This window comes from Leptidea sinapis, chromosome 2 (genome assembly GCF_905404315.1).
Source record: "Leptidea sinapis chromosome 2, ilLepSina1.1, whole genome shotgun sequence".
Classification (NCBI taxonomy): domain Eukaryota; kingdom Metazoa; phylum Arthropoda; class Insecta; order Lepidoptera; family Pieridae; genus Leptidea; species Leptidea sinapis.
Genome location: NC_066266.1, coordinates 21,538,204 through 21,565,008, shown reverse-complemented (window position 1 = coordinate 21,565,008; position 26,805 = coordinate 21,538,204). Strand labels below are relative to the sequence as shown.

The 26,805-nt window shown below is 34.5% G+C and overlaps 1 protein-coding gene across 1 annotated transcript in view; it reads right to left on the bottom strand.

Moving 5' to 3' along the window:
* Positions 1-19,867, bottom strand: part of LOC126974920 (uncharacterized) — a 30,713-nt gene extending 10,846 nt beyond the window's left edge. Inside the window, exons 1-5 of the mRNA XM_050822665.1 lie at positions 19,658-19,867; positions 10,193-10,405; positions 8,708-8,848; positions 7,163-7,238; positions 4,167-4,345 (exon numbers count right to left, since the gene is read on the bottom strand). Of these exons, the coding sequence (XP_050678622.1) occupies positions 4,167-4,345; positions 7,163-7,238; positions 8,708-8,848; positions 10,193-10,405; positions 19,658-19,833 (785 nt within the window). The 5' untranslated portion in view covers positions 19,834-19,867. The remainder of the gene's footprint in view (positions 1-4,166; positions 4,346-7,162; positions 7,239-8,707; positions 8,849-10,192; positions 10,406-19,657) is intronic.
* Positions 19,868-26,805: the final 6,938 nt, after the last annotated feature.

Genomic DNA, 26,805 nt, shown 5'->3' with positions numbered 1-26,805 from the left:
GAATTACTTTCTTACTATTAAAATTAACACAACAACTATTGGATGAAGAAAATTTGACTTTGATATTAAAATTATAATGTTTTACTGTTATTTCGAAAGATATTATATTTTTAAATGAATCCAACACACCAATTATGGTTTCAGTGGCGTCCATAAAATACGGTTTTGTATATCACTACAAAAAATTCCGTTAAAAATTAAGAAGAGTACCTCAGCACGAATAGAGCAGTAAATAGGCAAATCCCTAACTTGGGGCTCTAATAATCTCTCTAATCTAGACGATTTAAAAATGTCTCTCTTGAAGCCAGAATGTACGCTTAAAAGTCCGCATAGCGTGATTTGAACGACCGTTACAAAAGATTCTCAAATTAAAATGTTACATTTGATCTTTTTATTCTAACCACCAGGCTTATCTGAATTAATGTAAAACTAAACGCCATGATCGTTGTCACCGCAAGCGCACCACGCGACCTCCGCTTTGCGATCTAAAACATGCAATGCTAGAGTGTGCGCGACCTCACTCACACTAAGTAAGGACTACTATTGGTCTAAAAAAAATTTACTGGCATTTTTTGTGTTAACATCAATTCTAAGCTCGAGATTATTTATTACGACCAAAATATTAATAAGACGTTAAATTAACTCACGGATAGAAGTAATTAACAATTATAATAAAAAAATTGAAACAAAGTAATTGAAATTTGCAAACAAACAAATTATATATATATATTTATTTATAGGAAATAAAATTTTTATCACACTTGATTGGGCGGTACTCACTTACGAGTTCTGATTGGCTACGGCTCTGCGTGAGACAAGTAAGCGTCCAGTGCCTACGCTAGCGCGCGGCTACTAGATTACTTACAGGGTGTTCCGAAATTATAGGAAAATAGAAAATTTTGGTGAATTGTGTATATCTTTTTTTAATGATTCTGTATCAGTTTGTATATACTATAGGTATATATTATTATATTAAATTTAAAGTATGGCAACGAATTTCTACTCATTTTTTCTGATAAAAACTCAACTTTGCGAAGTGATTATAAATGGAAAATATATATCTTTGTCCTTCAACGTCATATTTTGATCGAATTGAATGAACAACTTTTTTAATCATTATTAATCAATTTTATAAAATTGTTACTTCGTCTATTACAAATTCAAATTCAATATTCTTTAAACACCGCATTTATGAACGCCGCTATTTTATTTATGCACCCATTACCACAGTATATATAATATAAGCTAACACAGTATGGAAACCTCGTACGAAAGTTCGAAACGTCGCACGCACACAAACGCAGGTCTCACCAAGGCCAATAAGCGGACGGCACAGTGCTGTTAGAGTTGCGTTGAGACACACATGAAACCTGCTTATGTGTGTGTGCGTTACATCTAACGTTTGTACGTTGTTTCCATACTGCTTAAGCTCATACATATACTGTGCCATTACCTTCCAAATCGCCAGTAATACATGTAATTACCAATTTGGCTCTATCGCCTGACGTCCATATTGTCAATGTGTCAATTCGCGCCAATGGCGTTGACACTTCAATGACATTTCGTTGCCAATCGGAACCGTCCAAACTGCTCGCATCAACGTCACTCCATAGAAAGAGGGAAGCAGTGTTTTCCCTCCACCAAACGTAGGGGAATCGTAACAATATCTTGGCAACTATGCCCATAGATAATGTGTCTATTGATGTTATTTTATTCTGTGGCAACTCTGGATCGAATAAGTCTGTATGCCTGAAAGTGGCTTAGATATATCATTTGTAGTAGACAAAATGTGTAGTATCTTATCAAGTTGTTGCTAACCAATGGCATATACACATACAATAAAACAAATTTTGTGGTACTTTGGAGATTATTAGTAACTTATTCAAATATAATAACAAAAACGAAACTAGATTTTTATAGCAAGTGGCACAGTGCAATATTTAGATTTCTGCGAGTTTCAAACGCATTTCACACAAATTTATTTAATTTTACTTCCGCTTCGGGTGTAAGTGGATTTAATTGGAATTAATTTTGAGAAAATAAATGCCTTGATGCTTTCAATATCAGACACCGCCCAAGGTGATATAAAGTATTGTATTCTATGACAAGTGGGCGTGGTGAAAGTATTAATGAACCACAGAGTACGGCTTTTAAGAAAAATATTGGATGAAAAGATTCAAAAGAATGATTTAGTTTAGATTAAAATACTTAAATTAATAAGATATTTAGGTAAATTAAACATATATAACCTTCACTAGGGATCCACAGCAGATTCGTAAAAATATTTTAATTTATAGATTATTTTATTTGCTGAAATAAGGTTATTTCGAAACTTGTTATCCACATAATAGACATTAAATTCAAAATATGTCATTTTGGCTATTCAAAATATGCCATTATGGCTTTTCAAAATCTGTCATCATGGCTATTCAAAATATGCCATTATGGCTATTCACAATATGTCGTTATGGCTATTCAAAATATGTCATTATGGTTATTCAAAATAGGTCATTATGGCTTTTCAAAATCTGTCGTTATGGCTATTCAAAATAGGTCATTATGGCTTTTCAAAATCTGTCGTTATGGCTATTCAAAATCAGTCATTATGGCTTTTCAAAATCTGGGGTGCAATAAATTATGGGGAATTGTCTACTTATTTATATGCCATCACACCTCTAGTGTATTCTAGTATTTGAATTTTGAATATTTATTTTTATTAATTTGATAGATGAAAACTTTTAAAAATAGCTTTGTAGGGCCCAAAATGACATAAAAGACACTCAGTAGCGACATTTGACCTCTCGAGTATTAGTATAATATAATTTTACGGCATGCCCACACCACACGGATCTTCACAGGATACTGGCTAGGTAAGCACCAAAGCGGCACCTTTTTCTGCCATGAAGCAGTAAAGAGTTTCTTCGGTCTGATGGGCGCCACAGCTAGTGACATTACTCGCCTTATGCGACTTATAGCTTCAACACATGATCGGATGTGGCACGGCAGAACCGTCGGACGCGATCTGGTCCATATTCGATGGTATGTCACATTGTGCATCGCAAACAACAAACAATTATTATTACCGTCTGGACCGTACCGAGTATGATGCCAGACCAAGTGCGGCCGATATTTATACCATGTTTGTGCTGCAGAAGAGGGCTTTTCGCGCTATTTATAACTTAGGTCCTAAAGAATCTTTAAGAAAAAATTTTTAAGAAAAAATATTTTGACTGTTAAGCAACACTCAATATATTTTTGATAATGTTCTGTATGTTCATAAGCACATTGAGGAATTTTCTAGAAACTGTGACATTCATAATGTTATGCCTACTACACGGTTGGGTCGAGTTAGTAAGTCTTTTGTTCGGCGATGTATATGCTTCTACAATATGATCCCAGAAAATGTACAAAACAAATTTGTTACGAAATTTAAAAGAATTGTTAGAAAACGTTTGTGTGGGAAAGGTTTACTATAGCATAAACAATTTTCTTTATGACACCACGGATTGGGTATAAAGCGAACACCCTCAGGCTCTTTAATTATAAATGTTTATTGTACGATATCACATTGTAATACACATTTTTATATCAACAAAAAAGCCCGCTGAGTTTCTTGCGCCCATTCTTCTCAGGTCTGAGGCAGTCTCTTTTGAATGGGTGGTAGTTTTTGACGTTCAATAAGTGATTTTGAATCCTACTTTGAATAAAAGTATTTGAATTTGAATTGATGGTCCGTCTCACACCGAACTGTCCGATTGTCCGGACGTACCAAATCCCACAATACTTTCAACGATAACTATGAAGCAATGGTTGGTCCATGCGTCATGCTCGTGAACGGGCACTGCATGCGATATCTAGTCGGTCTTCCGGAATTCTTATCTTTTGTTTTGGTATTGATAATATACCATTTGAAGTCATTAGTTTAAATTATAATAATATTGACACACTCTTACACAAATTATATTGCCCCAAACTAGGCATAGCCTGTACTATGGGTACAAGACAACGATATATTTAATACAATATACTTACTTAAACATACATAAATACAAATAAACATACAAAACTCAAACATTCATATATAATTGCTCGCATAATACCATTCCTTTTACGTTTTTTTTTGTTTTAGTACACTATTAAAAATTGGTGTAACTTTAATTACTTACCTCTCTTTCAACACGCCCAAAGATAGTGTCACTATGACATTACTAGCGGTGTAAGTGCTGCCATCTTTGCACACAACCTCGACATTACCCGTGGTATCGCGCGGCCATTTTATTTGCGTTACTTCCGTGTTCAATTTAATATCGAGGTTTGGCAACCCTGGACCGTTATTGTAGGTATTCTGAAAATATATATAATCTATACTTACTGCCTTATTCACAATAAAACGCTTTTCGAAGGTATAAAGCTATATTAGTTAAAACATATTTTAAGCCTATCGAACGTTCGATGAAATTCCTTATTCATATTCGTTAGATAAATCTCCCATAACTAATACGTCTCTATAGGACGCAATGTTGCCATTTCGTACAAAAAAACATGATTTTAAGTTATTTAATGAGGAGGTTCGGTGTTAAGTCCTATCCTATATAATATATATACTTCTGACCTAGCCCTTACTGTTAGCCCATTCTGAAAAATTCTTCAATATGCTGATGATATAGCACTATACTCCATCTCATCTTCTTTTAACTATTCATCATCTTGCTTAAATTCTGCTTTATATTATCTGAATCAATGGCTCTTAGACCACAACCTCACTCTTTCTGTTCCCAAATGTACTGCGGTTATTTTTTTCCGAAAACGCCTTATACCGGTCATAAATCTCTCAGTAGGTGATGAATCAGTCCCGTTTAAGGATAATGTTAAATTCCTAGGTCTTTTTCTTGACTCTAAGCTCTCCGGTTTCTAATTCACCATTTGAAGTACATTTTTAAGAAATATGAGAGGGGTGTAAACGTTATGAGGGCCCTTTCGGGGGTACGCTGGGGTGTCCACCCATTTTGTCAAAAACTTTTATACAATGCTATCGTTCGTAGTCATTTTGATTACGGTAGCTTTCTACTTGAGCCGTGTAACAAAATAGCCCTGTCCAAATAATCCAGTCCAAATGCTTACGAATCATAACTGGTGCTATGAAATGTTCTCCCGTCAACGCTCTCCAAGTGGAGTGTGTAGACCCACCTCTTCACCTTCGCCGTCAGTACCTAGCCGATAGATTCCTAACTAACGTAATCCAATTTAGCGCACACCCCCTTCTTGATATTCTGCGCTCTTTGTCTCTAACTATTCAAACTTCTTTATATTGGTCTCATAAAGATCCGCCTCCGTTAATTAATTTTTATACAAAATTTAAAGCCTTTCGAGTTTCCATTTACCAATCAGCCTTATGCCCAGTCTTTGAAGTAGAATATCAGTCCTCATTTTCCAACCTAAAATTTTCTTTGACTTTGGAATTACCTAACACTGCCCTGAAGCCAATAGAAATTTTTAATTCTATTCTATCTTCTGATTGGTCTGATTGGGTGACGTTGTACACGGATGCATCCAAATTATCCAACAATAGCTGGGTCGGGTCTGCAGTTTGGATCCCTAAGTTCCGTATTATTTTAAATTACAAAAGTCCCCCGCAGAATTCTATCTTTACTGGTGAATCAATTGCCCTGTCAGAGGCGGTGTCATATGTTGAATCACAAAAGATCAACAAGGCTTTAATCTTGTCTGACTCATTAAGCTGCTTGTTGGACCTAACAAAAAATCCTTTCAAATCTTCAAACAACTTCACAATTAATTTAAGAACAAAGGCATCCCTGTACAGATGTCACGTAATGAGAATAGAAGTTGGATTAGCTTGGATACCTAGTCATCTAGGGATAACTGGCAATGAAATTGCAGACTCGTGCGCTAAAGACGCGATCCAGTCTGGAACATTAAAAATTAATTACTGTTTTCCTCGAGATCTACGCGCTATGTCTAAACACTTTCTGGTTGATTCATGGAATGCGTTATGGCAAATCACAAAACAAACTAAAGGTAAATTCTATGGTTCTATCCAACCCTTTATCCCCTCCAAGCCCTGGTTCTTTCCTCAAAAAAAACAAAATAAACTTTTCACTTCTGTTATCATACGACTTCGACTTCGCTTGGGATTTGTCTGTTCCCCAGTATTTTTGGCCAAGATCCGGGTAAGGGACCATTCTATATGTGAATGTGGCCTTGAGGAAGGTACTCTTGAACATATTTTTTTCCATTGCCTTAAATTGTCAATTCCTTTATATGACCTTCTACCGAAGGATATCCCTCGCCCCATCAACATCCCTTTTCTTCTTACTTTATGCCATTCTCCTTTCATAAAGATTCTTTACAAATTTATTTCCCGCAATAATATTAAATTGTAATTTCTATCCTCCATACTTTCTACGCTTCTATTAAGCACATATTCCCACTTACATTCACACATTTCTCCCTTAAACTTAGTTTAGATACTAACAAGGTAGTTAATATTGTTGTGTTATGGGTGTTTATTACTAACCGTACTAACTCTTGTTGCCCATTCTTCAGTTCACAAAAAAACCACAACTATATCAACCGATCATTTCCTTTTAAATCAGCTCTTTATATACTTCAATCAGCTAAATTAAGATAAAAAATCTCTCCACCTTGACGTTGGCCGAATCGTCGAAATTCAGTCGACGGAGCCAGTTATATAAAAAAAAAGTTTGAGCGGGAAGCTATTTAACACATTATATAATGTCAAATACGAGACAGCTGATCGATGTCAGCCATGTTTATTTGCGTTCGAGTGCTTAAAATAGGTTTATAGAAGGATCCTAGCTACTATAAGTCACGTCAGCTTTATCAAAGAGATAATGAGCGTTATAGTTCTAATATGCGATTATTGATACCATTTTTTAACATGCATATATATGTTTTAAATCTCCGCTAAGTGATTATGAATAAGACAGTTTAAGTATAAAGAGATAAGTTTGTGCGGGTTTATGGGGTAATCTCTGGATCTACTGGACCAATTTCGAAAATTCTGTTACCAATAGATAACCACATTACTTGCCTCATAGGCTATATAAGGAATTTATTATTTTCTAAAGAAATCAATTTTTTAGATAATAAATGCCTTTTTAGCCCTTTTAAAAATACTAACCAGTAATATTTCGAAGAATGTCTTATATCCATACCGATGCCAGCTCATGTGTTGATGGCCTCCCAGTTCTTCATACCTGTAAATAGAATTACGTGTGACCCAGTGGAGAAAATGAGCATATTCTTAATGTAGATACAAGGTATGAAATGAAGTAGAGGATCTGAATACACCCGAGTGTCCGCTACTCAGGACAGATACATGTGGAAAATAAAAATAAATTGTAATTGAAATTCGAATATTTTAAAAAGTATGCCTCAGACCTGAGAAGAGAATGGGGCAAGAAACTCAGGTGGCTTCTTTTCTTCATAAAAATGTACACAGTAATGCTTACACATTACTGCGTTATGGCAGAAATATTCGCCGTTGTGGTACCCATAATCTAGCCGGGATCCTGTGCAAAGGAGCCTCCCACTTGTAGAATATCTATACTAACATCTTTACCTTCACTGTTCTATCCTTACTTTACCTTACTACTGACTTACAATATACAAGCGTATAGTCGACCTGACAGCCTAATATTAGGTGAACAATTTTGATTTTTCAATGTGTGTGTTCGTTGGTTTAATATTATTTACCAGTGGGAGGCTCCTTTGCCGGCTAGATTACGGGTACCACAACGGCGCCTATTACTGCCATGAAGCAGTAACGCGTAAACATTATTGTGTTTCGGTCTGAAGGGCGCCGTAGCTACTGAAATTACCGGGCAAATGAGACTCAACAAGTTATATCTCAAGGTGACGAGCGCAATTGTAGTGCCAGTCAGAATTTTGGGTTTTAAAGAAACCTGAGCGTCACTACATTGTAATGGGCACAACGGCGTATCAATTACCATCAGCGGAACGTCCTGTTCGTCTCGTCCATTATTATTTTAAAAAAAATCTTGCTGTATCTCCGTTCTCTATATGTTCTATATAGATATACATACCTACATATAATAACGCCTCTTTCCCGTAGGGGTAGGCAGAGACCACTTCTTTCCACTTGCTACGATCCTTACATACTTGTTTCGCTTCGTCCACTTTCATTATTCCTTTCATACATGCTCTCCGGTTTAGGGTACTCTTGACCTGGCCTTTTTTCAAGACGTCCCTGATTTGTTCTCGAAACTACTAGGTCTACCCCTTCCAACACTTTCATTCACACTGGCCTTATACACTTTCTTCGTCAATCGTTCTTCATTCATTCTCTCGACATGTCCAAACCATCACAGCATATCTTTCTCAATTTTTGTCACAACATCTTCATATAGACATACATACACTCACGCCTTGTTCCCGTCGGGGTAGGCAGAGACAATAGAATGCCATTTGCTTCTATCCTTACAAACATCAAGCGCTTTCTCTACATTCATTACTCTTTTCATGCATGCTCGCCGGTTGCTTCGGACCTCTCCTTTTCTCAAAATGTCCCCAATTTGGTCGACGAATGTTCTAAGAGGTCTTCCGTGACCGACTTGTCCACACACACCATATAGGCCCATATAGATATATGCTATAAAAATTTTAAAAGTATATTATTATAACTTGGAGAAATGAAAATATATACCTGCTCTGTGCGCTAACATCATTCCAGTCATTTGACGCTTCATAATTGTTCACAAACAAGTTCACCAAGTCCAAGAACTCCTTCAGGAATTTCTTATCATCAACCAAATGAGGATATTTCTCTTTGATGTACTCCATTAGCCTGAAAACAGTTTCAAAATTTTCAACTATCAAAAACATACTTAAAAGTAAGCTTTTTTATAAGTTCTGGGATTTTATTTACACATGTTTATTTCTGAATTTTGTTTGAAAATTATCAAGCATCAAAAACATTCATAAAATTTTATTTTTAGTTATTGCTCACTGTTATATATTTTAAATACATTTGCTCAATAGACTTTTCCATGTGTGTTTAACATGTGGTTATGTTTTTCTGTGGCCAATTCCATTCAAGGGAGTGTAAGATAAATTCTGATGATATAATGCCTAAACACTCTTATATTATACTCTTACGGCCTTACAAATAAAAATGGTATAGAGTTATAACTAAGCATAAAACAAGAATATGTAAAATGTTTTCAAATAGACATTTTGCTTACAAATGGTTTGTTCGGACGTATAACGTTTCCCATGTTTATTTGCAAGGCAGCTTGTTATTCAGAATTATCATTGTATTGACAGTTTTGTCAACGATATTGTAAACATTTTGCATTTTCTTTGTTTATCATCAGTTATACCTTTATAACAAGTTTATTTGTAAGGCCGTTATAGGATATGAGGGTCACATTGAAAATCAAAAACTAATTAAACTAACTAGCAAGTTATGTTTTATTATAAATTTTTAAAGTTGTGTCCATTCACGTCCACACATCCACTGATCAATGGAACCACTGAGAAACACACTTTGTCCGCTTGACTTTAGGGGTCTTTTTGACTCCCTTACTTTTTCATTTGTCATTCAACATTTTACCAGTTCTACTCATTTTTAAGTTGTTTAAAGCTTGATATATTATATTCTAATTATTATGAATTAACCACTGGTCATGAAACCAGAATAAACCAAGAAGATTGTATGGAATTACAAACTACCAATTGTTGCGGGTTAAGGAGGGATTCCAATTGACAATTAATAATGCCAGTAGTTGTCAATTAATTATGTAAAATCTCTGAAGGATATATGTGTACAAAGAGTACTTTAAAATATATTTTGTTGACACACCAAATTTTATTTGATTTACGAAAAACACTTACCCCCTTCTTCATAATAGTCTGCTAACTTAAAGCATTCCTAATTCTCACTCTGTCTTCTTCTATTGACCTAAGTCAGAATGAGAAAAAACACTCCTTAGCGGCTGTTTAAAGTTAGCAGACCATTATGAATGAGGGGGCTATTGTATAAGTTGAAAACCATAAATTTTTGATAGTCCACAATTTTTGTAATAGTGTTTCACTTCGAGCTCTTGCGTGGTACAATGCCATATTACTTACATACACAACCCTCGTTACATGCCCAGTGGTTAACTCAAATTTCCAATTTATTACTAACCTACTAGTTATGAAATTTCCAAGTTTCATAGGAGGTTCATCTGGAGGTTTTCCCACCCTCTCTAAACAGAAGCTAATAAGGTCTTCCATTAGCTCTCTGTTAACAGCACTCCCATCAGACCTGTACACTTCCATATCCAGATCCTGAGGTAGCACCGTAATATTATTGTTCATGGCTGCTTGATATACTCGACTATCTTCTGTGCCATGAATCCTAAAAGCATCAAAAGCAAATCAAATATTCAATATATCTATATATATACTAGCTGACCCAACAGACGTTGTTCTGTATATAATAAATAAAATAATGTTTTAATATGAATTTGTCAATAATATATCATAACATCAAAAATTACTTCGTAAAATATGCACCCTGCTGTCGTAATGAAATTGTTTCACAGCAGAACTGTCAAACCGTGCGTCAATAAATTCTCTCATAGAAATTATGTATGGACACATCAAAGGAAAAACAAATTTGTTGTTTTTATTTAATTTAGCAGCATTTTCCTATTTATTCACCTTTTAAACCTTCTCTGGACTTCCACAAATAATTCAAGACCTAAATGAGCCAAATCGGTCCAGCCGTTCTCGAGTTTTAGCGAGACTAACGAACAGCAATTCATTTTTATATATATAGATAAGAGATTTCCACGTATATAGTCACTCATCACGATATCTCTTGAACCATGAGGCGTAGAATCTTGAAATTTGGTAGGAATATTCCTTTCTCCGTGTAACGGATTTTACGAAATTCCACCAATAAGAGTTTCTTTTTTATCATGAACAGAACAACGTCTGTCGGGTCAGTTAGTTAAATATATAACAAATTCTTTGTAAATGTGGAACTTAGTGTCATGGTGTCAAGTAGCCAATACATATCTAGAATCACTGAGCACAAATTCAAGATATTAAATATTCTTTGAAGATGAAGGCTTACTATAATATAGTACATGGTTCATGTCTGGTTCTACGCAGTCCACCTAAAATTGTACAATATTATATTAATTAGACTAAATTGTTATATGATTTAAAAGGTGGGCGGTGAGTTTCACAAAAATCATCACCTTTTTGCTCTTAACCCAGATAAGCCTGAAACTAAAATTTCCTGAAAATTTTGAAAAAAGTTACATTATTAAGTTTATTAGATCTTATGCAACATAAAAAAAATTATGAAAAAAAAATTAAGTGTAAGGCTTTCAGGGAAACAGCCGTCCTATATGTAGGACAGTAGGATAATAAGAGGAAATAAAAGACCATTTATGACAAAACAGAATGTAATCAAAAAGTGTAGTTTATTAGATAACTATTGATTATATTACCCATTGTTATATGTAATTTACTAGATTAACACTATTTATGAATGATATGTTTCAAAACACTTGACACACACTCCAACATCACATTTCTTGCAACGTGTCAAACATTTTTTGTGACATTGACGACAGTGTGTTTGCTTCGATTGAGGAATAACCAGATGATTCATTTGGTCTTTACGACTATCAGCATGTTCATGATGGGAGGGTCGGCTAGGCCCTCTTTTGGCATTTTTTCTGTTTGATTCAATCAAAGCAATTGCTACCCTTCTGCGAAAGCCAAGATGATCCAGTTTTCCATGATTTATTTTATATAACTGCCATGCATTATGTTCGGCAAGATCAATCATGTGTGTGAGCAACGGCATGTACCATTTCTTACCTCGTATACCAATTCGGTAATGTGAAATATTTTCATCAGACCGATCCACTCCTCCCATATATTTGTTATAGATGGACACCATATGTGGTTCTTCTATGACAATGTTTCTCTTTTCACTTTGTGAGAAGCGTTTGGCAGATTGTTTAGGATTTATTCCTACAGCATTAGAAGCAATACTGAATATATTATTGTCATGCCATTTAGTAATAATGAACGTGTTGTCATGTGTCGTTCTGTAATCGACAGCACCACGTTCCTTTTTTTTCAGTAACTTCGATGTAATCAGAGGACAACTAGATGTCCTGTTTTCTCGAACTGTCCCAGTGCAACGAAGGCCTTTCTTTGATATCTCTTCCAGCAAGGGCGTCCCAGTAAAAAAATTATCAAAAACTACGTGGTAAGGAAGGTCGAAGCCACGTGAAATCAGCACATCGCAAAAAGTGAGAACAACGCTTGCACCCAGCCCCAATTCTTTATATATTGGATTGCACATAGTTGTAGCACCTTGGTATGGTTCCATCCATAAAACATAACCTAACCGTGTAGCACCAACCCAAGCTTTGAACCCGTACCTAATAGGTTTACCTTTTATGTGCTGTTTGCAGCCATGTCTACCATAGTAGGGGATCATGGCCTCATCTACACTGTAATGCTCTTCAAGAGGAGAAAACTCTAAGAACTTTTTATTTAGAAGTGTAACTAGGGGGCGTACTTTTGTGTATTTGTCTTGCAAATCCAGATTATCATTGACATGAAGGTGGCGAAAAATAAAGTCAAATCTATCCCTAGTCATAGCCGAGCTGATCAATTCATTCTTTGTATCAGGGGAGTTTTCCCAATACATTCTTCTACGGGGGAGCCATGAATAACCACTAACCAACAATATGCCGATGAAACATTTCATATCTTCAGTGGTTATGTCTCCAGGCAAATTCTTTTTGACAGCATATTTATTGCTCTCTGACACCAACAACGAAATAACATCTTCATCTAAGAAGTTTTCAAACCACTCAATTGGGCGCTTATCTTGGCAAGCGCCTTGAACATCTGGCCAATTCACGGGATTTTTTGCCAAGTCCCGTTTTCTCCATGCGTAGGTACGCCTACGTTTAGTTCGACCTGTAGAATCAGAAGGTTCTTCTTCTGTATCACTCACCATAATCTGCCCTTGAATCATTACTTCAGCCGGTTGAAGCAGAATGTTTCGTGGCAAATTATTCAAAGTTACATTATCTTCTTCACCCGAATCTTCGTCAGTGAGACAGTCAGGATCAACAGGAGGAGGTAGAATACATATCAGTCGTTCACTATAATCTTCTTCATTATCAGAAACATTTTCTAAAGCATCTAAAATTTCATGCGCAGCTAACGGTCTGTAAAGAAAAAGTTGTATTATTGTACTAAAATCATGTATATTATCCTACTGTCCTATATATAGTACGCTAGTATTTGTAACAAGTTATACGTAATTTATTTATATTATTTTGATAGAATATTTATTTAGTACAAAAGTTAAGGTTATCAACTAGATATTAACACAGAAAAAAACAACTCACGAGTAAAATATAACTTTTTATACATACCTGTCTTTTGCCATGTCTGCAACGCACTTTTATTACACACTTATAAGGTAAAATATAAGGTAAAAACTGTTAAAATAACTGTCTTTTTATTTTTTCTAATAAAGCTGACACGTTTCTTACTGCAAATCATAAGACTAAATAATCTTAGATAAAGAGGGTATTCTGATATTTTTGTTTATTTCTACTGTCCTAAATATAGGACAGTAGGCATATCTGGGTTAATAGTGATTTTCATTATTATAACACTAGAAATAAGTGATTGCTTGTAACTAATTCTAGTAGGCTTCATAAGATACACAATAGCTTTAAGGGTAAATGTATACACTTCTATAATAAAGTCCCAGCCACTGTTCAGGCATTATCTATAAATAAATTTAAATGTTTTATAAAAAAATGGCTCCGTCGTAAATACTATTACTCCACTGCTGAATATCTAAATGATCGGACAGCCTGGGACTAGATTGTGATTATTTTATAGCGATAGAAATGACTGTACAATATTGTATATTTTTATTGAAAAGAGCGCAAAGAAAGAATGCTGGGAGAGTTTCTTGCGCCGCTTCTGTCAGAGCGCCATTTGTTTCCGAAGCGGTAGTAGTATCTAAGTATATTAGAAATGACATCAAAATGAATTCTAAAGGAATCAATTTTGAGAAAATAAATGCCTTTTATGCCATCTATTGTTCTCCCCATGTCAAAGCCCCTTTACAAACTAATTTAGCTCCATGATGTTTTCCAAGTGCTGTTGCCATATGTTATGGTCACTCCCTATTCAATATGGTTATTATAGCATAAACGATTTTCTTAATGACACCACGGACTGGGAATAAAGCGAACACCCTTTATTGTATGATATCACACTGTAATCCATATTTTATATTTAAAAAAAAAGCCCACTGCGTTTCTTGCGCCCATTCTTCTCAGGTCTGAGGCAGTCACTTTTGAATGGGTGGTAGTTTTTGACATTCAATAAGTGATTTTAAATCCTATTTTGAATAAAAATATTTGAATTTGAATACTATTGGTGTTAACAATACAGTGATTCTAAAAATTACTGCACAGTAACTTTGCATTTAATGTGGTACTATAACATGTCTTACTATATAATAAACATAATGTCACACAGATCATTTAAATTATAGTTTAACAATTGTTTTATTGAAAATATATGTAAAAATACATGTTTAATTAAAAAAATATCTAAATAAAAATAAATCTAATATATAAAATTCTTGTGTCATGGTGTTAAACATTGAACTCCTCCGAAACGGCTTGACCAATTCTCATGAAATTTTGAGTGCATATTGGGTAGTCTGAGAATCGGACAACATCTATTTTTCATCCCCCTAAATGTTAAGGGCGGACCACACGAATGTTTTTTTAATTTTTTTGAAATTTGTTTGATTATGAGTCAGCAGGAACTTATATAGTTAACCTTAAGTACTTAAAATGTGGTTACAGGGTGGTTTTTTGAAAGGGCAGTGATGGTAAGTCAAGCCAAGTCGGAAACTACGAGGAATGTAGTGGAAGGAGTCATGCCTTCTATTTATAAGAAACAAATAACTACATACTTAGTTTTTTAAAATTTTTGAATTTTTTGACGGAAATCAATCCCAATGATTTTTCAAAAAAATTAGAGCCTGTATTATTGAACCAACGGACTCTGTTACTGATAAGAATCAATCTTTGCAAAGATATGGATTACTTAAAATGAAAGCAAATACCAAAACTTTCTGTTTTATTATTTTTACATGGAAGAAAACTCACCTCCTAGTCAAATTATTTTTTGATTATTTTGTTTGTTCACATTCTACTGAGGATAAATCCTATCATGGTATCCAATGCATTAAGGTCATTATAGAGATATTTAAACTTATGCATTGGAGTCAACAGAAACCATTTTGAGCAACTTATTAGTTAAGTAAAAGTGAGATATGAAAAGCAATTTGCATTTTTTTTTATTTGCTTCCATTATTAATGATAAATAATGTTGCAAAATTTGATCTGTAACAGCAACAGAGCAATTGGTTCCATTGGTTCAATAGTACAGGCTGCAATTTTTTTGAAAAATTATTTGAGTCAATTTCCATCAAGAAATTAAAAAGAAAAAACTAAATATGCGTTATTGGTTTCTCATAAATCGAGGGCATGACTCCTTTCACGACAATCCTCTAAGTCTTGTAGTTTCCGAATTGGCCATCACTACCCTTCTCAAAAGAACCACCCTGTATATATATGTTCCGTTGCATTCAATTTGAAAGTTAAAAGCCAATTATGTGTTGTCAATTTTCCAGATTCATATATAGGAAAACTTTATGAGGAAACCTACACCACAGCTGTTATAACGGCTTGATCCAAGAGCAATCTTCACACACAATAAGTGCTGAGGATGTGGAAAATAGGCAGTGACTATTAAATTAAATTAAAATTAGATTTTTTATTATATTTTTATCAATATTTGTTGATTACACTTGTATAAAATCAATGTTCTAATAAGCATTAATGTATTACAAGAGACTTGATTCTGCAGACAAACTGTCCAAACAGTTTTGCGGGACTAGGTTAGCTTTAAGATTCTGTAAATGATTAATAGTATAAATAATATCATAAGTAGTAAAGGTCAAAGAAAAAATGTAACCAATAATACAATTCTATTCTATTCTTTCTACTATGGCTCCTGTGGAAAGTATACTATAAGTTTGCCAATGTCATGTTAAAGTAGACCATCAAGCTTAGAGAACTTTTGTATTCTAATCTGATTGGAGTGATTGGTGCTAAAGATTGAAACAAGTTTTATTTTCTTATTTTATACCTGAAACAAATATACATGCTTTCGTAGTTCTATTCTTTCTTACCAGTGGGAGGCTCCTTTGCACAGGATGCCGGCTAGATTATGGGTACCACAACGGCGCCTATTTCTGCCGTGAAGCAGTAATGTGTAAGCATTACTGTGTTTCGTTCTGCAGGGCGCCATAACTAGTGAAATTACTGGGCAAATAAGACAACATCTTGTCTCAAGGTGACGAGCGCAGTTGTAGTGAATTTTTGGGGGTTCCAAGAATCCTGAGCGGCACTGCATTGTAATGGGCAGGGCGTATCAATTTCCATCAGCTGAACGTCCTGCTCGAGTTGTCCCTTATTTTCAATATAATTACGGAAATTGTTACAAGTACTTAATGATAATATATTTACTTTTAATATATTTACACAAAATATTTACAAAAGGAGTGAAAACTAGGGAGAGGAGACATTTAAAGGATGTTGGGGTACTTCAGCAGGTATAAAATTGTGTACAGAAGATTGCATTAAAGGACAGTTGAAGAACAAATGATACACAGTTCCTTCATCTAGACCATATTCACAAAGGGAGTTGTCTCTAATCCAACACTTAGCTAAAAATACTGGAGAACAAGCGTGGTTAAGGTGTAAACGACGAATAGTTGATATCACTGTTTTATCAGGAATCTTAAATTTGGAGAACCAAGAACACCAATCTCTGACTTAGACACCTCCAGCAGTCTCAAAAGGCTTCTATTATGTAAGATAAACTCTAACAAACATGCAAACAACTAATCAATAGGCTAAATGTGAAGTAAGTAAGTAGCCTAGTTAAACTAACAAACCCATCCTTTTGTAACTTAAATATTCCCAAATCGGCAGTGCCCCAGGGCACTAGATTTTACAGATATATCAAAACCCAAAGTGCAGTATGGGACCCTGGGACGAGACGAGCAGGACGCTCAGCTGATGGTAATTGATACACCCTGCCCATTACAATGCAGTGCTGCTCAGGAATTTTGAAGAACCCCAAAAATGCACTACAACTCGCTCATCACCTTGAGTCATAAGATGTTAAGTCTCATTTGACCAGTAATTTCACTAGCTATGGCACCCTTCAGACCAAAACACAGTTAGGCTTACACATTACTGCTTCACTACAGAAATAGTTGTGGTACCCATAATCTAGCCGGAATCCTGTGCATAGGAGCCTCCCACCGGTCTCCCTCTACATAAGATGGTTAATTTTTCATTGTCTTATAGCTTGTTTCAATAGTTTTCAGATACATTCACTCAAATCACCCTAATTATAAGCAATCAATTGCTAAATGTAAAATAATATGCATTGACGAACGAGCAATCAGTTTGGCAAACAGAAAGGTTAAAATGCAATAATAATAATAATAAATTCTTATTGCCATACAAATCATAACAAATATAAAATGAACAATAAGGATATGCGATGAAACAAAAGGCAAAAGGAAAAGGCTCAGCTTCACCTGACATGGAATCATGGATTTATGTTTCTATGCAGCACTGTTTTTCAGCCATCCTCTCCTCCCTAAGGTGTTGAGCGGGAGTGGATATATTGTGGCTCTCCAATTACCAACTTAAACTTTTTTTTATAAAATGTAATATTAGAAAAAAAAAGTGTTCTGATTACCCTCGCAAGTGTATGTAAGTGTGTGTGTATGTATGTGTGTATATGCGAATGTGCGATGTCCGTACACAGAAAAAATCTTTTATAGAAACATATTTCCAGTGGAAGTGGTTCAATTTCTGTGTAGCAAGTTGCTTTTTTAGCAGAGCAAAATGGTATTTTTTTTAAAGGACAAGATACTCAATAATGCAATGCAATTGTATGTTCATAAGCATATTGAGGAATTTTCTAGAAACTGTGACATTCATAATGTTAACACGAGGAACAAACACAAACTTGTTATACCTACTACTTGGTTGGGTCGAGTTAGTAAGTCTTTTGTTGGGTGATATATATGCTTCTACAATATGATCCCAGAAAATGTACAAAACAAATTTGTTACGAAATTTAAAAGAATTGTTAAAAACATTTGAAAGGTTCCTATAGCATAAATGATTTTCTTAATGATAATGCAGACTGGGAATAAAGCAATCACCCTCAGGCTCTTTAACAATAAATGTTTAATGTACAATATCACATTGTAATCCATATTTTTATATAAAAAACAATGCCCACTGAGTTTTTTGCGCGCATTCTTCTCAGGTCTGAGTCTCTTTTGAATGGGTGGTAGTTTTTGACTTTCAATAAGTGATTTAGAATCCTATTTTGAATAAAAATATTCATGTACTCTGTGGTGAGAATAACTTTCTTATAACCTAAGTCCTTAAGAAGCATTGAGAGCAAAATTTAAAGAAATAAATATTTTAACTGTTGCCTCTCAATATATTCTTGATAATGTTACATATGTACATAAGCACAGAAGTGAATTATCTAGAAACTGTTATAATCACAAAATTAACGCCAGGAACATATATAAAACTTTTAATGTCTTCTACTTGCCTATGTCCAGTTAGTATGTAAGTTCTTATGTGGGGCTACATATATGCAAATGTCTTTAGTAGTGATATCACAGATTAGATATGACGCAACGTCTGGCAGGCTATGTAAAATGTATTGAAATTTTATTATTAAATGAGGATGCCCTTTGAGTATTTTGTGTTCATTTTTTCAGTATTGAGTCATACATTTCCAAATGGGTTGAAGCTTTTGCCTTTCATTAAGTGATTTCATATCCTATTTAGAATGAAAATATTGGAAATTTAGAAGGACTTAACATATCCTTGCATGGGATTCTGGCTTCAGGCAGTAGTATTCAAGCAATATTTGTGTAAAGTTTGGTATTATTAAAAATTGTGAGTATTATTGTGCTCATACAAGGTTTTCAAGAATCCTGAGCATCACTTATTGTGATGGCTTACATAAATTATACTTCTAGATAGTCTTAAGACAACCAATGAAAACAGGCCCGGAATATTAGTTTAGTGTGTGTGACAAGGAACATCTTACAGTGGCGATTTGTATGACACTTTATATATTTGTATGACTAGTGTGTGTGCATTGCTCAAAATAGAACTTCTATTTTCTAGTTCTAAACTCACCCCCTTATTCATAATGGTCCACTAACTTTAAACAGCCGCTAAGGAGTGTTTTTTCTTATTCTGACTTAATACAATAGAAGAAGACAGAGTGAGAATTAGCAATGCTTTAAGTTAGCAGACTATTATGAATAAGGGGGTCAATCTTTTCGACGTATTCACAGTTGTCATAGTCTATCTAGACATATAATATATGATCTAAATGTAATGGGCAGATCGTATCACATACCATCACGTAAATGCCTCAAGCGTCACACAAAAATAAATCTGCTTACCACTCTGCACCTTCTTCTACGAAACCATCACCGCACTTGACCGTTTTCACTCTGCCTCCTATTCGGTCCTGCGCTTCTAAAGCCAATACTCTTCGGCCAGCCTTAGCTAATGTAGAAGCTGCAGTGGTCCCAGCGGAGCCCAGACCGACCACTATAGTATCATAGGCCTGAGGCATTGCTAACCTGAGAATGTATCAATTATTTAATGAAAAATTGCTACAAAATATTAGATTTTATTATAGAACTTGTAGGTTTAGTGCATTTAAACTCACCGGGTTTTATATAATAGTTATAATATGTCGATCACTTTTTACACGCGTACTACATGCTAAATACTTTTTTAAATTATTAAAATGATTTCAATATAACTTAATAGTTATATGTTAATACATAACCAATATGCAGTAAGCACGCCATTAAATAAAATTACAGCTGTCAGTAGCAACTAGCAAAGCAGTACTCAACTACCCACTACTCAGTGTTATTAAAAATAATGAGGCAGCAACTTTGTAGCAACGTCTAACAACTCAAGTGAAGTGTTTATTAATTATTTTGGCATACGCAAAATCATGCGTGTCAACTATGAAAATCTACTACATCGAAATACGAAGTTTCGGTTGACGGATCGTATCTTGACCTATTACGAAAGTGTTTCTGATACGAAGTTTTTGATTAGAAATTTTGTCTTTCAATAACCTTATTCCCAAATTCACTTGACATGTACATTTTCGTTATTTGAGATTAATAAGGTTGTAAGTTGTAACTACAAGTTCACTCTTAATGTTTGCGAAACGAAATTCGTTCGCACTATTCGGATCCGAAGTACTTTGTGGTAGGATTTAATTCGAAGTTCGTCGTTCTTTCGTTTCAGAACGAAACTTCGGCTTTCGATTTTGGTAATAGACCTCCTGGTATTTTAATTCTTTCATGTATATTATTACGTATTACTTACAATAAGTTTTAGAACCAATAAAATAAGTGTGCGTCTTGGGACGCCCGACAGAAGCTCGTTAGAAGTAAAAGTGTTCTGTGGACAAAAGTGACAACGTTCTGTGGTGACAACTAATTAATATTCAGTTGTTTAACTTGAGAAAAGCTTAAAAAATTGCATTAATTTGATAATGGAAGGAAAGCTTATTCATTAATAAGACCTTATATTGATTAGAAATATATTTAGTTCTTAATAATTACGATAAAAAAATAACGAATGTCGCAAACGTCAGATTTTTTTTGAAAATTTTTATTTAGAACTATAATGTCAAAAATGTATCTACAACGTTAAATAATATTGTTAAATTAATTAAAGACTTTAGATGTATAGATACATTTCTCAACACGTAATGACCATTATATCTAGGATCACAGGTCAAATTATAATGGACTAACAGATATCATTGGATTATGACCTAAATACTCTTATGTTTATTTTCAATAGTTATGTAAATAAACATAATAATTTTATCAAATAGAGGTTACGGATCACTTAATACCTTCAATGAAATATGTAATACATTAAAGGAGACGGTTTAAAAATATCCAGATAAATAAGGCTGCAAATGAACGTATGGCCATATTATTTGTGTTTGGTATTACCAGCGGTCCTTGTTATTCATCGATTCAACCTTACTAAACACAAAATGTATAATAATATAAGCCATTAAGGACTAGTAAAAAAAGAAGGACGCCGCGCCGTGATATTAGCAAGTGCAGCACCTTTATGCTAGTGTGTGCGGTTACGGGGTATAGCGGATACACAATTTTTCTCCCTTAAATAGTCATATATCCACAAATACTTTTATAGTATTGTTTTTAAACTTTATACAACGCACGATGGCATTTTAAAAATATTTTATTGCGACGCAAACTGATCTGTCACAGACGATGGCAAATCTCATAATGGCGGCCGACAGGCTTGTATTAGTGTAAGTGTATGCGTGGGGCTATGTATTTACACGTTCACCGGCTTGTTTTGGTGGCTCACTGCTATGCAAGGTGACACGGAGTCCTTCTTATTTTACTCCTCCGTGGTAGCCGAGGAGAACAAACGAGCGTACGGGTAACCTGGTGGAAAGTGGTCACCGCCGCCAACATTCTCTTGCAAAACCAGTGGAATAACAGGAGCGTTGCCGGTTTTTAAGGAGCGCTTTTTTTGAGGTAACCATTTAAAAGCACAAAAACAAACTCTTTCAATTGCATGGGTCTGCATCTTCTTCTACATCGCTCAAATAACTTCTTTGCGAACATTCCTTGAAATTTAACTACTAATTTGAAACACAGGGACAAGTTTATAGAAATATACTAGTATTAGTCGCGTCTTCACGTGTATAAATTTTAATACTAACACAAACAGATGGACAAACAAAGCCATGTTTCGTTTTAGCTTAGCTAGCTAGCACGTCATGATTCGATAAATTCAATTTCACGCTGTTGACGAGCGGGCACAGCTAGTCTATATTGAAGTACATAATTGATGGTATCTGTATTTTTTAATGAGAAATAGTGTCGAAACGCAGCTGATGGTAAGTGATACGACCTGCCCATTACATTGCACTGCCTATCAGGGTTATTGAATGACACCGCAAATCTCGCTCACCACTTTGAGATAATGTTAAGTCTCATTATCCCAGTAATTTCTTTGTGGTACCTACCTAGCTGGCATCCTGTACAACAAAACCTCCCACTGGTGTATAAAATATAATATGCAAATTATAAGTTAGGTAGCTGTGAAATATTTTTTAATAACCATACCTACATCAATATATTGAAATTTTGCCTATTCGTCAGTTTGCCTGTGCGTTTGTGACGCATTGTAGAGACCTCCTCGTTATATCTATTTTTTGTTTCTTTCCAGTGAGGCAATGAGGTCACAAACAAAATAGGAAAGGAATTAAAATAATACGCCGAGCTGCGTTAGGTACTGCAATACCAATATATATTTATATCATCGGTACTATTTTTATAACTACGATTCATTGAACTTATTCAATTCGGGCTTAGGTGTCACCTCTACAAGTTCTTAACATTTCAATAATAAACTCGTCATGATTAAAAATATTTAACCTTGAATGACTCTAAGCTTTTAATATTACAAAGAATGACTCACCCGCATTCGGTTAATATGAGCACAAAAAGATACCGGAGCGCGCCCGACATCGCCGATGAATTGAGTAATATGAATACATTAATAGGATTAATTTATACGACATCCTTAGATTATATATCTAGTCCGAGTCAACAGAGAAAATAATTTAAATTGACGTCGCCTATCATTCTTTCTCATTCTAACTATACATTGAGTATAGTTTTATACTCTGTGTAATCTTTTATTTAAAAGAAAAAGAATAATAGGTCGGCGAAAGTCTTTTCGGTTTTTGTTATCAAATGTTATTTAAATAAATTAGAGTAATACTTAATCAATTTTATTATTAGTACGTATTAAAAAAAAAAACATTTTTTGCTATTTATTTTTTCTTTTGAATAATACTTAAATAAATTATGACGGGAATTTTAGGGCTGTTAACTATATTATAAAACTTAAAATAATAGGAACATACTTATTTCAACTTGCAGCCGCTTATAGTCGAGTTAAAATATTTATACGTTCAAATCGCCTAACCTACTTTAATAATTTGAAAAGCGCTTTACTGCTTATTAAAAAATTCCATACGATTTCGTTTCGTGGTCTTACGCTGTATCTATAACGGTGGATAACACGATGTCTGATGAGGTTCTGTGAAAAAATTTAGATTTCAGAGAGTTGCGTCTTTTTTTGAACATTAAGAAATCCGTAAACAACATGAATACGTTGGATGAGGGCAGCGCAGGACCGATCGTCGTGGAAATATTTGGGGGACGCCTTTGTCCAGTAGTGGACGTCTTCCGGCTGATGATGATCATGAAACAACCGTTTGGAGTTACTCGGATACGAATGTAATGGATAAATAATTTAAAATAAATAATAAAATAGGGAAGGTGTTAACTCATCTCCACTCTGTGATAGTGTTTATATCAATGACCTGTATAAATACCACTGGACAGGCTGTTCCATGTCTTTGACAGCAAATTTTGTGCCCATTTGAAACGCCACTCGCGAGCGTACAGAAATTAGTTTTGACGCGTAATATAAATGGCTGCGAGAGCAGCGTACAATACTCTGAAGTATTTTTGCATTTTGAATTAATTTCGGCCGTTTTGCATGTTATTTATACTTCAGGAATCAACGTTATAAAGTACACATTTTTTTGTAAATAGTTTTCCTATCGATATTTGTTTAGCTAACGCTGTCATTACTGGTTTTAGTACCGCAAACTCTCGCTACATGGCCAACAGCGCCAAAATGGCGAATTTAAAACAAGCACAAAAGCACTTTCACAGCCGCCAGTCCAGTGGTAAATAGTAGAGGTCAGTGATTAATATCAATATAATAACCAATAATAGATGTATCCGGATTTACTTTTGCCTTTTGTATACATCTGTGGCTAGGGTTACTATGGATGCGGGTTCTGAAGAAAATTTGTTCTGACGAGTTCTGACGGATTCGTCACTTTTTTCGCACGACCCGCGTCTGGGAATATCGAGTGATTTGGTTCTCACCATGAATAACTATAAATTGATCAGTCTCGTGTACGAGAACAGGTGTTTATAAGAGACAAAAATTATCACAACAGAGATATTTCTTGGCAAAAGTGGGAGAAAGTTGCCACAGAACTCAACACTCTACATTTGGAACTCTCCTTTGTCGTCTCTTCTAGAAAATAACTCGTTGACATGCTCTGTCTTTCCACCATTTAACAATAATAATTTAAATAATGGACTTTCAAGAAATTCAAATTCATCAAATTCGTCCATCTTCGCTGGACGGCAGATACGAACTGACTATCAGAATAACAGAAAACGCGCACAGTGTAAACGCCTTGTTCTGACGAGCATTTCGGACGTAATCGTCAGAACAAATTTTCGTCAGAACTCGCATCCATAGTAACCCTAGCCTTAGGCACGTCTGTGATTTTGTTTTACAAAAGGAGGGAAAACGAGCATTCGGGTTTACATTTTACAATGTGCGTAATTTTTCGTCGTAGCCCATACTCTGTTGTAACACCAGAGGAATCACAACAGGGTTGCAGATCTTATAAAGTAGTAAATTATAATTCTTAAAATAATTATGTTATTTAACCACAGTGCTCAAAATAGTTCTAGCATTGTTGACTGATCGATGATATAAGATAGACCAGGGATAGAGTCGGCTGGGACGCAACAATTGGCTGTAATCCAGCCGGTAAGTGACTGGTCCAGTGGTTTAAAAAATCTTTGGGGATTTCGGGACCAGCCAGATGCTGTAAATGCAGCAAAAATTGAGACGGCTTGCGTAATCCCAGCTGTTCATGCATTAACAACTGTTTCACCTTCTTCTCTCTCGAAACAGATAATCTTTTAATTAATTCTATTATCTAATCTATTAATGATATCCTCTACTTCGGCTGCATACTGCGGATCCAACGTGGCCAGCATGTGATAAAATTTTGTAGTATGTCAGTAATATTTATTACAGCAAATTGTCCTTCCACCTGTGCAAACCAAATTGCGGGCTTTTCCGGCCAAAAAGGTGGAAACCGTAAATTCACAAAAATTATTGTTGGGCGGGTGACACGTGCGAAGATCGTTCCACCATTTTAACGCACTTTCGTGGTTTGGTATCAACTTTACCGATTTGGTTAGATTCACTTGAACTGGACAAAGTTATTTATATAATGTATTCAGAGGGGTCATCAATTTAGCATATGGAGTGTGAATATAATAGTTTGGGTACAGTACCTTTGTCAGAAAAACACCAACATTTTGTCACTATTTATAACACAGTATTTTAAGGAGTAAAAAAAATATAAATTATAAAGAACTTACACAAACACTGATACTATATGATACATTAATACACGATACGATACAACAATACTTTAGAAATCAACTAAGAATATTATTTAAAGAAATTACAATAATGAGATGTGTGAGCTTATACTTTCAACGGAACATATAATATATATTATTCCCTATATATTATTATGCTACGTAACCAATAAATACGGTAGGCAGTAGATCGGCTATACCTATTCAGTGTTATTTTAAGTGATATAATTAATTATAAGGCTTATAGTATTAATAATTATTTTCAATTCGGGTTCACCTGCATTGAGCACATCTTATGGCATGATCGATGAAAAAATTTAACTTTTTAAATGTAATATTACAGACACCACATTTATGACTAGATAATTCATCATGAGACTGTCTATAATGACGTTTAAATTCATATGTAAAGTATTTTAAATCACATACGCAGCACTGAATTCGTTCCTTTGATTTTGATATTGGGTACAAAAGCGTCAAATCGACCGTGCTTGTGCTAGTAGATAGTGTAATATCTTCTAGATTGGAAGTAAATTTCTGTATTATTAATTTATTGTTGGTGACCTTCTTTATCTGTGCTACCAAGTCAGTGTTCTTGACTTTTTCAAACCATATTTCACCCACTTCTTTTGTTTCGCAAATTGGTACTATTGGTTTTAAATTGAAATGCTTTAACCGTATATGGTACCACAGTTTTGTTGTGAGTAAAAACGATTCATCGCAAACAGGACATTTGTGCTTTGCTATTATCTTTGTTTTGATGCTGTAAAATTAATATTTCATATTATGACAAAACATATACATAAGTACCTAATATAATTATTTTATTTTACAAAGAAATTTTCTTATCAAAAAGGTAAAATAAAGGTCAATTTTCAACAATAACTGACATTGTTAATAATAATGAATAAAATCTTATTAGTTTATATCTACATTAAATGATTATGGAAAAATGCAATTTTATTATTTAAAAACCTTTTAGGGACTATTGTAGTGGTGGGTGGTGGCATCATCGTGGACACATGTAATCCAGTTTTATCATCTTTCAAAACTTCTTCTTCGGTTACCGAAACGTATTCCTGAATTTCGTTGCTTTTATTTTTATCCATTTCGAAATATCTACTGAATAAAAATAGTTAATGATATTTTGTACAGTTGAAATTCCACATAACTAAGTCATTAAAGCTTATCAAACAGACTAACTGTCCAGGGTCAAGGACAGCAATGAGAAAATAATCAATAATTTC